General features: G+C 46.5%; 2 protein-coding genes across 2 annotated transcripts in view; both read left to right on the top strand.

Moving 5' to 3' along the window:
* LOC138283558 (uncharacterized) overlaps positions 1–14,003 on the top strand; it is a 149,563-nt gene extending 135,560 nt beyond the window's left edge. The window contains exons 6-7 of the mRNA XM_069221499.1: positions 2,224–2,384; positions 13,668–14,003. Of these exons, the coding sequence (XP_069077600.1) occupies positions 2,224–2,384; positions 13,668–14,003 (497 nt within the window). The remainder of the gene's footprint in view (positions 1–2,223; positions 2,385–13,667) is intronic.
* The window catches only part of LOC138283324 (uncharacterized), a 106,256-nt gene continuing 102,263 nt past the window's right edge, over positions 13,977–17,969 (top strand). The window contains exon 1 of the mRNA XM_069221329.1: positions 13,977–14,188. Coding sequence (XP_069077430.1) covers positions 14,003–14,188 — 186 coding nt within the window. The 5' untranslated portion in view covers positions 13,977–14,002. The remainder of the gene's footprint in view (positions 14,189–17,969) is intronic.

Raw genomic sequence — 17,969 nt, 5'->3', positions numbered from 1 at the left:
TGGGGCCGCAATTTGCGACCCACCTCATGAATATTCATGAGGTGGGTCATTGCGACCCCATAGCGAGTCGCAGTCGGTGTCTGAGACACCGTACTGCATACCAAATTGCGAGTTGCAATTTGCGAGTCGGATGGACTCGCAAATTGCAACTCGCAATTTGGTTTGTTGCTACATCTGGCCCCACGTTCTTATGGTTCTACTCAGAAAATAAATGATTTTTTAGAACTTTTTATACCAACATAAGACTTTTCAAGAAATCTACACAAAATATTCAATTTAAAACCTTGCAAAGTGCGCTGAAAATAAATATGTGTTTTTGTACATAATTTTAAATAAGGCCTGTTAGCATTTTAAAACGATGGAATTGTTGCCTATAGAGAGGTCTACATAAACCACCCATTAATGTTGTTCAGTTACTCCAGCACTTACTCTAAAATGTGCACATTAAATACCAATAAAATGCGTAATAAGGAAAAGGATGTTACAAGAATTGTGCAATAAATCCCACATGTAACAAAATAAATATGATTGAACAAGGAAACGTTTTGCTTTTTTCAGGCTATGGTCCATGGATCCTTGAAGCTGTTTGTGTGTGCGTCCTAGCTTCAGGTTGTGCGCAGCATGTGATTGTTGTGCAAGTGAATGGAAATGTGAAGTATATATAAATGGAACTTAGGGCCATATTTATACTTTTTGACGCAAAACTGCGCTAACGGAGTTTTGCGTAAAAAAAATTAGCGCCAGCTAACGCCATTCTGAAGCGCCATGCGGGCGCCATATTTATTCAATGTTAGCGTTAGCCGCCGGCGCTGCCTGGTGTGCGTGAAAAAAAACGACGTACACCGGGCAGCGCCGGCGTAGGGGGATATGGAGTTTGGGCGTCAAAAAATGGGGCAAGTCAGGCTGAGGCAAATTTTTCGCCTCAACCCGATTTGCGCCATTATTTTCGACTCCCAACCCCCATAGAAATGACTCCTGTCTTAGCAAAGACAGGAGTCATGCCCCCTTGCCCAATGGCCATGCCCAGGGGACTTCTGTCCCCTGGGCATGGTCATTGGGCATAGTGGCATGTACGGGGGCACAAATCAGGCCCCCCTATGCCACAAAGAAAAAAAAAAGTACTTACCTGAACTTACCTTAATGTCCCTGGGATGGGTCCCTCCAGCCTTGGGTGTCCTCCTGGGGTGGGCAAGGGTGACAGGGGGGGTCCCTGGGGGCATGGGAGGGCACCTCTGGGCTCCTTCCGAGCCCACAGGTCCCTTAACGCCTGCCTTGTCCAGGCGCTAAAAAACGGCGCAAAAGCGGCTGTACGTCATTTTTTTTTACCCGCCCACTCCCGGGCATGAATTTGGCCCGGGTGTGTAAATACGGCGCACATGCCGCGGAGTCAATTTTTTAGACGGGAACCCCTACCTTGCATCTCATTAACGCAAAGTAGGTGTCCACGCTAAAAAATGACGCAAACTCCATGGACTTTGGCGCTAGACGCGTCTAACGCCAAAGTATAAATATGGAGTTAGTTTTGCGTCGGAATTGCGTAAAAAAAAAACGACGCAATTCCGGCGCAAACAGAGTATAAATATGCCCCTTAATATGTAGTATATCACTAAAAAGATATTCTCTGAAAAATCATGAGATGCAGGTTACAGTTTCTTCTGAGACAGACATTTGTTTGAAACACCTCTGATATTTTCTGAAAGAAAATATAATTAAATTACTTTATGATTATGATTATGAAATAACAGCTAAGCTTTCCTTAGTTAAGCAAGCCACAACTCGCTCACAAATGCAATTGTTTATCACCTCAGATGTGCCTAAATTAATTTTCTCTCAGGGAGCAGTACTGATGTTGTGTTACTTATGGTTAATGATGAGATTCAGCCTGTTCCTGATGTTGGTAATACGATAGTAGTGTAACTTTCACATAACTATGTTACCTATGATACTATTGACAACAGGGTGTTAATTCAGCATCTTGCTGAGATTAGCAGTCTTTGAGTTATTCTGCTGCCACAAAAAAAAAATTGCCTGGCTCAGACCAGGTGTTACATTCGTGTAAATATCAATGGAAGAAAAGAGAATAGAAGATGATGGTTCTATAGAAGCATAACGAGATGAAGACATTTGCCATGTCGTTATCAAAGTTCAAGCCAGCAAAGAAACCAGTAACATGATCTACCAATGGCTTAACACTATCCTAACTTTTCTTTTGCTCTATTTCAGGGGGGACTTCCTCACTGTGGCTCCTAGAGGAGTTTAATGTTCGGACATTGTATGATAAACTAGAGGATCAGAGCCTGCATCTGGCATCTCAACTCGGACGACATCGGAGTGATACCCTGTCCTTCTACAGGGGAGTCAGTCAGCGCATTCAAGTCTTCAAAGTGAGTCTAGGTGTGCTCTGGCATTCAGAAGAATTTTGCTCTCTTACTGATGTCTAAAAAGCAGTCTATATGTGGTAATAGTGTCACTAATAGTCCTCTAGAGCTTACCTTTTAGGATGGCTGCTTAAAAAGAGGCTTTTCATAGGCTAATATTTTTGTGGTTTGTCAGGTGTCATTGTCACAAAGAAAGTGCTAAATGGCTTGCTGCTATTGTAGATACTCTTATCAAGCTGGTAGTACAAGGAGAAACCCACAAGCCAAGCGGGCTTTTTCAGGCAATTGATTACAATTTGTATGTAGATAATTGCTCTGTAGTATTCCTGACCGTGTAGATCTACCCCCTCATTTCAGTTTCACCAGAGGACACACATGGCAGCTGCACCCCGTGGATCCCCTTGCAAGGTTTATCACATTAGGTATAGCTCATCTGTGTTTTTAATATAATTTCTGCAGATATATATTTTTAAAGTGAAAGTTCCATTTTGATTTTTTTTGTGCCTACTTGGAGGTCCGCTTGACCATTTGCAGGATGTACCTCAGTAGTCAGAGGGTGGCACTTTTGCACAAACAGAGGGGCCTCTGTGGCTGCCTTCCAGGACAATCGATGAAAACACATGCACACATGCATACACACACACACAAATGCAGACAAACACACACACACAACTCTCCTCCCTCTATATAGTACTTGGCCCACCTGTTCATCTAACATACACCTCCCAAGTGTAGAACAGCAAAAGGATAAGCTAATACTGGGTGGTGTAGTTTCTGGCACTGCAGGCAACATTATTGTCACCAGAGACACCAGAGGCTAGAAGGACGCTCCAACTTCACAAAATGCAGGATTGAATTTGGGGCCATCCTTCTTCATTCAAGACCCAGATCATTTGCACACCCCTTATGATAAAACCTCCTTATGCAAATTACTTCTGATTCTGCCTATTGAATAGATAAAGTCACTTCAGCCCAAGACTATGGCCCTCATTACAACCCTGGCCGTCGGTGATAAAGTGGTGTTAATACCGCCAACATGCCGGTGGTAATACATGCAGAATTATGACTAAAGCGGAAACAGCTCATACAGACAGCCACTTTAACACACCGACCGCCAGGGTGGAATCAACAGGCACCATGGCGGTACCTGCCAACAGCCAGGCGGAAGACAGTGTTCCACCCACTGTTAAATGACATACCAATCCGCCACTTTTTTCTGGGGCAGTACCAACGACATCAAAAGCCTGGCACAAACACTGCACAGCAGGGAAACGATTCACCGCTTGAGACTCAGGGAACAACCACGCAGCCATGGAGCCAAGTTGCATGTCTTCCCCATGTTGCTTTATGTCCTGCTCCACTATGAACACCAACGACAGCTAAGACGACCACGGTGAGTACTGCTGCATAGCACACAGGGTAGGGGGAGGAAAAAGAGAGTGACACACACACGCAACACCCCCACCCCCAACACCATAAACATAAGCAGATGCAGCAACATAACACATTCACTTCATACCCCTCAGAAATAATGCAAGGACAACTACATTAGAGTCACAAGAGTGTAATAAGATAAAGTAGCAGCAAGTCATGCATCCAAATCAAAAAGTATATACATATTTACAATTCCAGGGACACTGCCCAGTCCTCAATGTTTGTGAGCCACAGGGCCACATCACTAAGTCCAAGGCCCCACCTCACTCCTGAAACAACACAGTGACAACACTGCAGGGGCATCAGGTCGCCAATAGCCAGACACCTCAGGGGGACGGGGAAGGGGAGGCACCTTAGCCGGAAGATGGTACAATGCCTCTGGAGGGGGCAACATGCCCTCTGCTTGGTCCTGGGGAGTGCAAGACCACAGTCTCTCAAGTGGGTGACTTGCCCACTGGCTCTGGAGGGGACAACATGCCCTGTGCCTGGTCCTGGGGAGTTCAAGGCCATAGTCTCTCAAGTGGGTGACTTGACCACTGGCTTTGGAGGGTGCACCATGACCTGTGCCTGGTCCTCGGGAGTAAAAGGCCACAGTCTGCTGGTAGTGGTGGGGGGAGGCACCAGCCCATCCCCTGCAGCCTCGGATGGCTGCCTACTGGGGCTGCTGCTGCTGGTGGCGGTGCTGGTAGCGGTGCTGCTGGTGGTGATGTGGGGGAGGCAGCCTCAGACGGCCGCACCACTATGGTTGGTGATGTGGGCTCCGACTGAGTCCCAGCACCAGGCTTCTTGTCCTTTCTGCCTGCTGGTGCAGGCTCCTTGCCATACCTTTCAGTAGCTGGGGGTGGCATATTTCCCCTCCGTTCAGCAGCTGGGGGTGGCACCTTTCCCTTCCTTGCAGCAGCTGGGGGTGGCGTCTTTCCCTTCCATTCAGCAGCTGGGGGTGGCACCTTTCCCTTCCTTGCAGCAGCTGGGGGTGGCTCCTTGCCCTTCCTTGCAGCAGCTGGGGTGGCTCCTTGCCCTTCCTGGCAGCACTTGGGGCAGACACCCTTTCCGTGTGGCTGTCTGGTGCCCGGGATCCTTTCCCACCTGGATTTGCTGTGGACACTACTGGGCCCGTGGACTGGGTGGCTGAGGTGCTTGCCTGGGTTTTACCCACCCTGGCCTGACATGAAGGACGGGGGAGGAGGGATAGGGGAGAGGTCAATGGTGGAAAGGAAAAGCTTTTTAGGGACATTGGGGAGGAAAGATGGAGAAGGTTTGGTAGTGGAGGAAGAGGGAGTGGTGTAGGAGGTGTCTGTCTGCTGTGTTTGGGTGCAGGTGCATGGGCTGGATGCTTTAATGAGCTGGATGGCTGTTGGGTGTCTGAGGGCTTGCGTTTGTGTACTTTGGGAGGAGGGGCCACAGAAACAGTGGGGAGGACAAGGGGGCTTGTACATGGATGTGGGGGTGGTGACTGCCAGTGATGTGCTTGCTCTGATAGGTGTGCTGGTGATAGTATCAGTGGATGAGAATGTAGTGCATGCAGGTGTGAATGGAGAAGCTACTTGGAGAGAGATGGAGGACAAAGAGGAGGGAAACACAGTGGAGGCAGCGGATGTTGGTATGTCTGCATCTGGATGGTGTTTGTGTGAGTGCCTGTGGGATGAAGTGTGGTGCTTGTGTTTGCGTTGCCACTCTTGTGTGGTGTCCTGGGTGCCTGCTCGTCTGCCTGTGTGTTTGGGATAGGTTGGGGTTGAGGGCAATGGGATTGGGTGGAGGAAGTTGGAGGGGGAGGTGGAAGGAGGGACAATGGCTGCCTTCAGAGAGGAGGCCAAAGCCTGGATTGATCTCTGTTGGGCCGCCAAGTGTGAATAGGGTCAATAGCCTCCTCACTCAGGGCAGCAGGGCTAACTGGGGCAGGGCCTGGGGTGCCTAGGGTGAAGGAGATGCCCACCCTCCTTGGTGAGTGGGCACGGGAAACTCACTGAGGGGCTGCTGGGAGGGCAGTGCTGGTATAGGGGGTAGCTGGGGTGGTCACAGAGGTGTCCGCCGCCACCAGGGAGCTTCCATCGGAGGAGGTATCCATGTCCGAACTGTCCCCTCCTGTCTCCGCCGTGGTGCTCCCCTCATCTTCTGTCCCACTAGTGCCCTCACCGTAGGTGGATTCGGCCTCCTGGGTCCTGTGGAATGCAACTCCCTCCGTCACAGGTGCCTCTGCTTCTCCACCAGATGATGGTAATGCACAGAAGGACAGGGTGACTAAACAAAAAGGGGGGGAGACAAAGGATACACTTGGTCACTGGCAACACCAACACCACAGTTGGCATACACAACACACTCACACACAGGGAACAGCCCTACACATTAGTAAATGCACTACCAGTCACAATGCTAGTCACTAGTCCATGGATAGGGACACCAAACGCAAATTGCAGCATACCTGAGACCCACAGACCCCTGCCCAGTAGTGGATACCTACTAGCTTGGTTGGAGGACTTTCACATAAGAACCCTGCCCAACATGGCACCCACAAGGCCTACACCCCCCACCCCGATACCACCTCACCAGGCATAAGTTGTAATGAAGGGTACTGTACTCACCCCCTTGGTGCTGCTGTGATGCCCCCAAGTGCCCATCCAGCTCCGGATAGGCCCCCGCCAGTATGCGGGCCATCAGGGGGGTCAGGGTTCGATGGGCACCCCTTCCTTGTTTGGAGGCCATCCCAAGCTGGGCCTCCGTCGTCTTCCATGGCCAACGTCTCAGGTCCTCCCACTGTTTCCGGCAATGGGTGCTCCGCCTGCCCCCAGGGTCCGCAGGTCCTTGGCGATGGCATGCCATATTCCCATTCTTTTGATGGGCGCTTACATGCAGGGAAATACACACAGGGAAAGGTATTAGTCTTGTCACACTTCTGGCCCACCATGCCCCATCCCATCCCCATTAGCACAGACATGGCCCAGCATACATGCTGCACGCTTCCCAGGGTCCATCCACCCCCCACTTACACAAGGCCTTCACACATTGCACTCCATGCATTCATGCCCCATAAATCGTACTCACAGTGTACTCACCTGTTGGTGTGGAGGCCCATACAGCAGTCTGTACTGGGGTAGGACCCCATGCACCAGTCGCTCCAACTCCGCCGAGGTGAAGGCAGGGGCCCTTTCCCCAGTCACACAAGCCATGTTCAGTTCCAGACACAGGCCACAGCAGCACATGCAGTGTAGGTCCTCTTCTGTTAAAGATCAGGTAGCAAGTGAGTGAACAGATAGTAAATAGCGGTCATGTCAGCAGTGTGCATACCGTCACCGCCAGCGTACATCACCATTGGCCACTGTACCCCATAGGGCCCAATGATAACCAATGAGGAGTTGCACGGCGGATCGCGACCGCAACCCGCAACGGCACACAGCGTCAGCGGAATTACCTTATTTCCACCTGTCCCTCCATACAGGACAGGTGGACGCCATTTCAGGGGGGGGCAGGCCATGGATCCTAACTGCGTCACAGTACACAAAATCACATTATGGACATATCCCACCATAATATTGTAACAATCACAATATGCATTGCACTGTAGTGGTTAGAATGTACAGATGATGGCCAGCTGCTCACTCCTTTTCCCCAAAGATTGCAACCACTGCAGAAGAATAGGAGATGGAGACATCACCCCGTGTACAGACCCCTGGTGGACTTGGCAACAATGGAGGACAGGCACATTATCCTCACCTATAGACTTGACAGGGCCACAATTACTTAGCTGTGTGCCCAATTGGAGCCTGACCTTTTATCTGCTATCTGTCACCCCACCGGGATCCCCCCTCTTGTGCAAGTGCTATCTGTGCTCCATTTCCTGGCAACTGGTTCTTTCCAAGTGACAGTGGGCTTGGCAGCAGGAATGCCACAGCCAATGTTCCCAATAGTGCTGACCAGAGTGTTGGCTGCCCTGATTAAACACATGTGCAGCTACATAGTTTTCCCCCAGGTTGAGGATTTGGCCATGGTGAAAGCTGACTTCTATGCAATGGGACATATCCCCAACATCATTGGGGCAACTGATGGAACACATATTGCCTTTGTTCTCCCCCGCGAAATGAACAGGTGTTCAGAAAGCGAAAGAGTGTCCAGATGGTGTACCAGTACATCTCCCACGACAATGCTAAGTATCCTGGGTCTGTGCATGATGCCTTTATCCTGAGGAACTGCAGCATCCCAAATGTGATGGCAAAACTCCAGAGGCACCGGGTGTGGCTAATAGGTGAGCCCTGGTTCCCACCAAGTAGATGTTGGTGTATGGGTATGGTGTGTGGCTAACAGTTGTCCCATGATATTTGTAGGTGACTCAGGTTACCCCAACCTCTCATGGCTACTGACCCCTGTGAGGAATGCCAGGACAAGGGCTGAGGAACGTTACAATGAGGCACATGGGTGAACAAGAAGGATTATAGAAAGGACCTTCGGCCTCCTGAAGGCCAGGTATTGGTGCCTCCATCTAACTGGTGGATCCCTGTGCTACTCACCCAAGAAGGTCTGCCAGATCATCGTGGCATGATGCATGTTCCAAACCCTTGCCTTGTGCCGCCATGTGCCTTTTCTGCAGGAGGAGGCTGCAGACGGCCGTGTGGCAGCAATGGACCCTGTGGACAGTGAAGATGAGGAGGCAGAGGATGAGGATGAGGACAACAGAAGTGCTGTCATTCATCAATACTTCCAATGAGACACAGGTAAGACAGTGTTGTTTAGCATATCATAGACAGTTTGTTGTTTGACATTGTCACTGGCAGGCTGTGGATTCCTACTTCTATGCCCACTCACTGTACCCTTTGGCATCTCTTTTTGCAGATGTTGGTGCCCCACTATTGCTCCTGGTGTGTTCTGTGCAGCCAACTACAAGTCTTTCCTATGTAAACATTACTGTACACTTGAATTGCAATGTTTGAACCTTGTTAAACAAATATATTTTTAAATCATTTGACATACACCATACTTATATTTTAGTAAAGGGTGTTTATTGAAGTGTTCTGAAGAATAGGGGTAGTACAATGGGATGGGGTGATGATGGAGGAAAGTCCAAGTTAGAGTCCAGTCTATTTGTAAAACAGGTGCAGTGTCCAAGGGGATATAGGAAGGGGAGCAATGGCAGTTCAAGGTGGACAGGGTGACAGAGTAGGACAAAAGGGTGACATTCAGGAGAGTCTAATTTCCTGGCGGGGGTCTTGGCAATAGTCTCTGGCTTCTGCCTGGATCACAGCTAATGTTTCTCCTTCTGCAGGGGAGGGGTGCTGGTGGCCTGTTGTTCCTGTGGCAGAGCATCCTGTCCACTAGCCGCAGTGGAGGTGGAGGGCTGTTCATTGGTTTGGCTAGTGGTAGGGGCCCGGTGATGTGCCACTGCCTTCCCTCATACTGTTGGCCATGTCAGCCAGCACCCCTGCAATGGAGACCAGAGTGGTATTAATTGCCTTCAAGATGTCGGTGGTACCTCCTCGCCAGTGACATTGCCTGGGTTACCTGTGGGGATGTAAATGCAGTGTTATTGTTTCTGCGTGTGACATCTTGTGCATGGGTGGGTTGCACTCTATGGTTGTTATTGCCCTGGCAGCTTTGCCTTGTGTGAGTTGTTATTTGGTGGGCTAGCTGTTTCCCTCTAGTGTGCATGCTTAGGTGACAGGTGTCCATGCAGGTCTCTGAGTGCTGTTCATGCACTGGTGGTGCATGCAGGGCTTGGCATTGGGATGAGTGATATGTGATGGTGGGGTGTGCGGGAGGTGGTGGAGTGATGGAAGTGAGGGTAAGGGTGGGGGTATGTGATGGCATGCAGGTAGAGGGCTGAAAGTAGTAAAGCGTTGACTTACCAGAGTCCAGTCCTCCCCCTACTCCTGCCAGGCCCTCAGGATGCATGATTGCAATCCTTGCTCCTCCCATGTTGTTACTTGTGGGGGAGGAGGTGGGGATCCACCGTCACTCCTCTGTACAGCGAGTTGGTGTCTTGCTGCAATGGAGCGCACCTTCCCCGGTAGGTCGCTCCACCTCTTGCTGATGTCATCCCTTGTCCTGGGGTGCTGTCCCACGGCGTTGACCCTGTCCACGATCCTCCGCCATAGCTCCATCTTCCTAGCAATGGATATCTGCTGCACCTGTGATCCAAATAGCTGTGGCTATACCCGGATGATTTCCTCCATGACCCTTAGCTCCTCCATGAGTGTAGTGTGAGTGGTATCGGAGAGGGTGTGTATTGTGATGTATTGGGGTGTGTGATGTGGGATGCGTGGGTGGTGTACAGGTGATGGTGGTGTGTGGCTGTGGTCTTGTCTGTGGTCGTGGTGTCAGTCTCGTGCCAATTGTTTGTAGTCTTAAGGGGTTGTGGGTAATGTGGGTGTGTGTTTTATAGTGGTGTGGGTCTGTGTGTGTGGTGTGTGTGTGTCAGGTGTGTGTAGTTTGAATTGTCCAATGCAGTGTTGTTTTGTTTGAGTGTGTGCATTTTGAGCGCAACGGTATGTACCGCCAATGGTTTACGGCCACTGAATGTCCGCCATGGTGATTAGTGGTCAAGAAGAGGGAAGTATATGCCTTGACTTCCACAGCAAAATTAATATATCAAGCAAAAGATCCCCTTTTACTCAATACGGTATCCTTAAGTAAGTTCATATTTTATTTCTTTGCTAGGTGCTCCTAAAGAAAAAACACAGTGAAGGTGAATATTGTGGTGCATAAAGTGCAAGTGTTATATACGATATATACAAAAATGTGGTTAAGAAACAAGCAGTGAACTTCCAAATGACTCCTTCAATCCAGGAGTCTTGAAGTCACTATATTATTTTTACATCAATCCACATTGAATTTTTTTGTCGACCTTTCGACCCTGTTTACAGATATAAATCAACAACGGGTCATCTTCAGGACTGGAAATTTCTCTATATTGGTAGCACCTATTTGTTCCAATATTATCTACATTAATCCTTACAACTATGTCATGGTAGCAGTTGCCAATATTATTGATCATTTTCCTAATAGAAAAAATTTGTGAAAAGACTTTATCAATGTCTCATTGCCTAATTTTGTCAAGCTATCTACAGTGAAATAATAATCGATCAGAGTAACAAAATAGACTATCACCTAGTTTATATATTCCTGGAACATTACTGGTAAATGCTCTTTTTTTTAAATAGTCTCATCAAATTTCATCTTAGACACTACTTACGGCGGTACGTGCCATCAATCAACTTGTCTTAAAAATGCAGCCTTGTAAGCGAAATGAAGCGCTTTAACTTTAACATCTCCACCATAGGCCAGAGACTGCCCGTCAACCCAGCAATCTGTCTGCCTTTAAATTACAGCATACCTAGTGATACAGAACGCCACGGACCTGTCATCCTCAACCCTGAAAGAACATACAGGGCAAGGTTCATCAAATCCATTCGTAAGGTAATGAATTAGGACATGTTCGAAGCAAGTCATAAAATCCCTTTCTGACTTACTTCATCGGTAATCGTAGGACGCGTTGGAAGACGCTGAATTGCAAATCTCTGTGTGCCAAAGCCGGCCTTTTAAGTAGATTGCGATCATACGTAATGTCTACGGCAAGCAGTGCCCTCTCTGGTCCGCCCGAGAGTTAGAACAAGAGGGCTGTTTCTCTGTTCACGTGAGAAGCAAACGTAATAGTAATTAAGTCCTTATACACGTAGGCCCATATTTATACTTTTTGACGCAAAACTGCGCTAACGCAGTTTTGCGTCAAAAAAATTAGCGCCGGCTAACGCCATTCTGAAGCGCCATGCGGGCGCCGTATTTAAGCAATGACGTTAGCCGGCGTTAGCCGCCGGCGCTGCCTGGTGTGCGTTGAAAAAAACAACGTACACCAGGCAGCGCCGGCGTAGGGGGATATGGAGCTTGGGCGTGAAAAAATGGGGCAAGTCAGGCTGAGGCAAAATTTTTGCCTCAACCCGATTTGCGCCATTTTTTTCCACTCCCAACCCCCATAGAAATGACTCCTGTCTTAGCAAAGACAGGAGTCATGCCCCCTTGCCCAATGGCCATGCCCAGGGGACTTCTGTCCCCTGGGCATGGTCATTGGGCATAGTGGCATGTAGGGGGGGCACGAATCAGGCGCCCCATGCCACAAAAAAAATTAAACAAAAAATACTTACCAGAACTTACCTTATTGTCCCTGGGATGGGTCCCTCCAGCCTTGGGTGTCCTCCTGGGGTGGGCAAGGGTGACAGGGGGTGTCCCTGGGGGCATGGGAGGGCACCTCTGTGCTCCTTCCGAGCCCACAGGTCCCTTAACGCCTGCCTTTTCCAGGCACTAAAAAACGGCGCAAAAGCGGCCGTACGTCATTTTTTTTTGACCCGCCCACTCCCGGGCGTGAATTTTGCCCGGGAGTGTAAATACGGCGCACATGCTGCGGAGTCACTTTTTTAGACGGGAACGCCTACCTTGCATATAATTAACGCAAAGTAGGTGTCCACGCTAAAAAAGGACGCAAACTCCATGGACTTTGGTGCTAGACGCGTCTAACGCCACAGTATAAATATGGCGTTACTTTTGCGTCGGAATTGCGTAAAAAAAAACGACGCAATTCCGGCGCAAACGGAGTATAAATATGCCCCGTAGCGTCTTCATCTAAAGGTGCAGTCTCTGGTCCGACCGAGTTTAAAGCCCGGGGGGAGCTGAGTCTATTTCTCCATTCTCGCAGGGCGCAGATCGCGTTAAACCTAGCTATAGTTATTCCCTCGTTTTGAATGTAATATTCTGTGTTAGAATATTACATGCTGAATGTGAAAGGGTTATTCTCAAAGTTCCAAAGCTCAACAACAAATTGACATATTTTATTTGTAGTCGCCAGCTAGGGTATTTGATGAATATTTTTATCTATTTAGCCACAAATCCTTTATATATTTTTTACTAATATAATTCAACAATGCCAGAGATTGTTTTCAGCTAACTGTGACACATATATAGATGTTGTAATCATAGTGATCAAATAATGTAGTGTATGAGTTAATTGCTTATGTTATCTAAGGATCTTATATTTCTTAATCCTGAGAATCTGATTTAAAAAGTCATAAACATATATATATATACACACATATATATATATAAATCAAAACAAGGCCCTTTCAGGGTGTGAGTGTCGCATGAATTATGCAAAAAAACTAAGGAGAACTCTGGGAAGTAACCAATTTTAGGGGGAGAACAGCTCTAGTAAGGAGCACCCTGCAACACCAGCAACACTCTAAATTAGCGGTATGTTGGCGGCAGTCGGCATTGCGGTAAGTGGGCTTTACCGTCAATGTCATAATGAGGGCCTATGTATTGACAATTTAGCACAGGTTGAGTGTTGATTCATGTCCCACCGCATATCAAATGAGGGAGTGATAATGCTAAACATTAATTGTCAACTTCGTCATTAAATTGTCCATATGGAACTACTTTTTTATGTATTTATAAATAGGCCTTTTCCTATGTGTAGTCATTTCGAGCATGCCTTCCTTCACATGCTTCCCTTTAGGTTTGGGATGCTCATCTTCATCTTAGGCAAGAAGTTAATTGCATTCTGGTTGCAGAAGAAGAGGAATCTGCATATACACTTTCAGGATTTGAGGGTAATCTGGCTGGCAAATCTTGGGAAACACCAAAGGTATCTCTGACAGACCTATTATTAGTAGTTTAAGATGTCTCATGGAAAGAAGGGCTTAAAAATATGTCTAAAACAAATAAATACAGTGAAAACCCAGGAAAAAGAGAAAATGACTGGGATGATATAGGTGATTGGATGGTTAGGAATTTTAGTCTTTAAAATGGGTAGCAATTCATTTTTAACAAGATATTTGTTGGTTAGAGTTGAAAATGTAATCTGTCGTTTTTTTTCTCCATCAGGATCTACTTCATGGCCTAGATCTCCATCAGGGTATCCACCTTGATCAAAACCATGTTTCTATGATGGGAGTACAGAGAAGCAAACAAACCTCCGTGTCATCAGCGACGAGTGATGAATCAGCCAGCGAAATCTATTCAAATGTTCCTGAACAAAATCAAAAAGGCTCAGGTATGATGTTTGAGTTCCCTTCACATGAGAGATCAATGGAGTTTTTAAAACTCATCATGGACTTACCCAGGCAATCGATGGAAGCAAGTAACTCTTTTAGATATTTCAAATATCAGTCTCTTTTTTTTCCTACACAGGTGCTTTCTGGCAGGAAGCCACAACACTGATGAAAGTTCTTAATAGTCTGTTGTTAAAAATGTCGTCAAAGCCCATTACCTCAAAAAGGGAAAAAACTCGGTATGCACCAGATGGAATGGAAGAAGTCTGTACAAGCAGAGAGAAGGAAATAAAAGAAAATCACAGATATGTACAAATGGACAAGCAAAAGGGTGCAAAAGATGAGCACAGAGGGGTAAGTCTATTTGTGTTATGAGGTAAAACTACTTTTAACAGATACCAATGGGCAAGTGGAGCGGGGCGCTGCAATCCTAGATATATAAAAAATAATCTAAGTTACATTGCCTAAAGGCCAGTCTGGCAAGGCAAGGGAAATTAATGCAGAGTGCTGCAGGGTCAGTGTCAAACAGAAGAGGAGGTACTACGTAGTACTGCAAAGTGAATTTAGCAAGGAGAGTACATTTAATAATGTTGTTAGTTATGTTTAATAAACTATGGGGCATATTTAAGAGCCCCTAGCGCATTCCCACACCACATTAGCATAATTATTTGACACTGATCTGGCTTTAGAAGGCCGAAAATGCACCACCATATTTACAAAGTGGCGCAATGCATACATTGCGCCACTTTCGAACCCCTTGTGCTACATTATGCCTGTGCCAGGCATAATGTATGAAAAGGGTTCGTTACCCCATTAGGGGGGGCAAACAAATGCCTGCTGTGTCTAAGCTGCATTTTCTGCTTGAGAGCCGTATGTAGATTCCTTCCTTTACTGACCTGCAAACAAAGAAATCTGGTACTGAAAGGCTTTTTACATTCATGGATTGATTTCTTTAATACTGTTTATTTGGGTTTAGCTATTCTTGGCAAAATCTAGCCCAGCCACAACTTAACTAGAATGAAGCAGTTTATTGTTGTTTGTAAGGGAAATCAGGGCTTTGCCTCAGTAGACGAGTCAAATGTACTGGTTGCCTGTTAGGAATAGGTTTCAGTTTGAATCAACATGTATTATGCTAGTGTCTATTCGCTATGCTTCTAGGCCAGAAGTCTTCAAGCTTCTTAATCATCATCAGGGCCCCTTCAGGATTTTTCACAATGATTCTATTAAATTGGCCGTGTCTGCGTCTAGACTTATTTAAACATTACAGTTAAGTTCTGTTACTGTTTTAAAATGCAATCAAATACATGATGCCAAAAATACTATTCTGGTAAGGCAAGCCTTACCAAAGCCTAAATGTATCCACAGTGTGATTATTAGAAGAGGGGGTGGGGATTTTGAAGAGTGTTTGGAGTTCCTTTCTTTTTGACACATATTCCCAGCTTCGATATACATATGACCCATCACAAAGCGGTTACTGTAGCTCATTTGTTCAGCTTAAAACAACGCCCTCTTATCAGCATAATGCTTCTTTGGCTGGAATCTTGCTGCCCTCCCCCCCCATTTTTTTTTAGGTCCACGTCCCTATCCCAGGGACAGCTTAAGGATTTGGTGGGCCTCAGGCACAGAGGATTTTTGGGGCCCCTGTTCATAACAGGTTTGAATTTATGATCTAATTTCAACTCTTTCTTGCCCTCTCTGGCCAGGTCACTGACAGTGCACAGGTGCAATCATCCAGATTCTACTCAGGGATGGTGACTTGTGTTTTCACTATTAACACAGCAGCAGCTCACTGATATTACTGCAAATAATTCCTTTGACTCCCTCCCATTTCTCATGTTAGGACCTGTTTTAATTTAAAATAAACCTTTTTATGGCTGTTGCATGAAACATAAATACAACATTTCTCTGCAGAATGTCTATAAACCTCTCTCACACACCACCCACATAAAAATTAAATGCAAGGAAAACGGTATTTAAAATAATTGTTTAAGAAATATTAAAGGTCATCAATCAGGGCATTAGACTCAGTAGAACAGAGCAGCTGGATCTATAAGGAAACTCCCTGAAAGGCCTGGGCCCTGGGCCAGAGCTCACTTTGTCCATGCCTTAAAATGTTTCTACCGACCCTCAGTTTGAAGACCCTTGCTCTGGAGAACTCATCCTCCAGCCCCTTTAAGGCAGACAGCGTCTTTAGAAACTTTAAAAACCCAGCTTCTGGGCTGAGCAGCATGGTTGCTGGTTTTTATGACTGCCTTTTGTCCTTGGATGATGCATAGTGAGAATATAATCTGTGGGTAAATGTTCTGCTTTACAAAATGCCCCACTAGGTAGATAGATGCTTAGACCATAATCAGGTTCAGTGGAATAACGGAATTTGAAGCCCCCCCTGCAAAGTACATGGAGGGGCCCCCCTCCGAACTCACTCAGGAGTTCTCAGGGCAGGGTACTGTGCTGAGGGGGCACCCTGGAGCTCGAGGGCCTCATGCACCGCAGGGGCTGCGGGGGTTTTTGTTATGCACTGATCTGGATAACCCACTATATATCACATCCTAAGCGCTGAAAAGACTACCTCTATCACATACCTACAGATAGCAACACTGAACCGTGTAAGCCGAGCTCCTCTTGCTGAAATTACATATCACAAATATCTCAGACATCTGGAAACTACTGGGTGCACAGTAGCCTTCTTGGGATCAAGGATTCAATAAATAAGCTACACTCCTCATACTAGGTTTAGAATTGTACAAGATATGCTAAAGTACCACACCTCCTAATTAGAACAAGAAAAAGCACTAAAGGACAAATGGCCACATGTACAAAAGATTTTAGTGACCGCAAATTAAGAATCAGGCCGTTTGTGATGGCTAAATAGCCTTTTGACATGTACTAACCCTATTTTGCGATTCGGTAGTAGGATACTGAATAGGTTTGCGAGTTTGTATTCGTAAGGGGCATGTTATGGGTGTCCCTTCTTAATATCGATTCGCAGGGGGATGCATGAATGTTTTGCAACCAGAATGTGTCGGAAAACATTTACAGTTATGCACCAGCTTCAAGTTGGTGGTATCCAATTTGCAAAGGGAACGGGGCCCCCAAGGGACCCCTTACCATTTGTGAATGCGAGTGCAAACATCTTTTAAGAGCAGTCAATGGACCACTGCCTGCTCTTAAAAAATAAGAAGGAAAATTTTCATCTTTGTTTTTGAAATGCATCCTGTTTTTCTTTAACGAAAACGGGTTGCATTACACACAAAAATTGCTTTATTGAAAAATCAGTCACAGATATGGTGGTCTGCTGACCCCAGCAGGCCACAATCCATGTAATTTTGGCCATTTCCAATGGGTCGCAAATTGCAACCTGCCTCCTGAATATTGATGAGGCAGGTCCATTTGTGACCCAGTGGAAATTGATATATGTGTCTAAGACACACTGTTGCATCGCATTTTACAACTTCTTAATTGTGAGTCGCAAAATGTCAGAATTAGGAAGTCCCAAAATATGGCGATCGTACATGTGGCCCTTAAAGAACGAGCTACGAATATCCCTTACAGTATGCAGTGAGTCTGTCAAAATGTAAACATTGCATGGAGGCATTCCCCTACAATAAGTAGGAAAATGGGCCAGCAGCATGAGCACAAGAGAGCATATACGATTACAGGAGATTCCCTCTGCTCTCTTTCCTAAGCATTACATTATTCCCTCCCAATATTAGGGAATACAATAAGGAAATCACTCAGTGTGTATAATGTTTCATGAAACATTACTAGTATTTTCATATAGAGGTGTCTTAACAAAGTTTCACTTTGCTCACATGAACTTTTCTCAAGTCAGGCCTTAACCCCTTCGCTGCCAGGCCTTTCCCCTCCTGTGCCGAGCCTTTTTTTGGCTATTTGGGGCAGTTTGCGCTTAGGCCCTCATAACTTTCTACCCATAGGCTACCCATGCCAAATTTGCGTCCTTTTTTCCCAACATCCTAGGGATTCTAGAGGTACCCAGACTTTGTGGGTTCCCCTGAAGGAGACGAAGAAAGTAGCCGAAATACAGCAAAAATTTAGTTTTTTTCAACAAAATGGGAAAAAGGTGTGCAGAAGAAGGCTTGTGATTTTTTCTCTGATAATGGCATCAACAAGGGTT

The sequence above is a fragment of the Pleurodeles waltl genome, chromosome 3_1 (assembly GCF_031143425.1).
Source record: "Pleurodeles waltl isolate 20211129_DDA chromosome 3_1, aPleWal1.hap1.20221129, whole genome shotgun sequence".
Taxonomy (NCBI): Eukaryota; Metazoa; Chordata; class Amphibia; order Caudata; family Salamandridae; genus Pleurodeles; species Pleurodeles waltl.
Note: the sequence above shows the minus strand (reverse complement) of the source record. Positions and strands in the feature narration are given on the sequence as shown.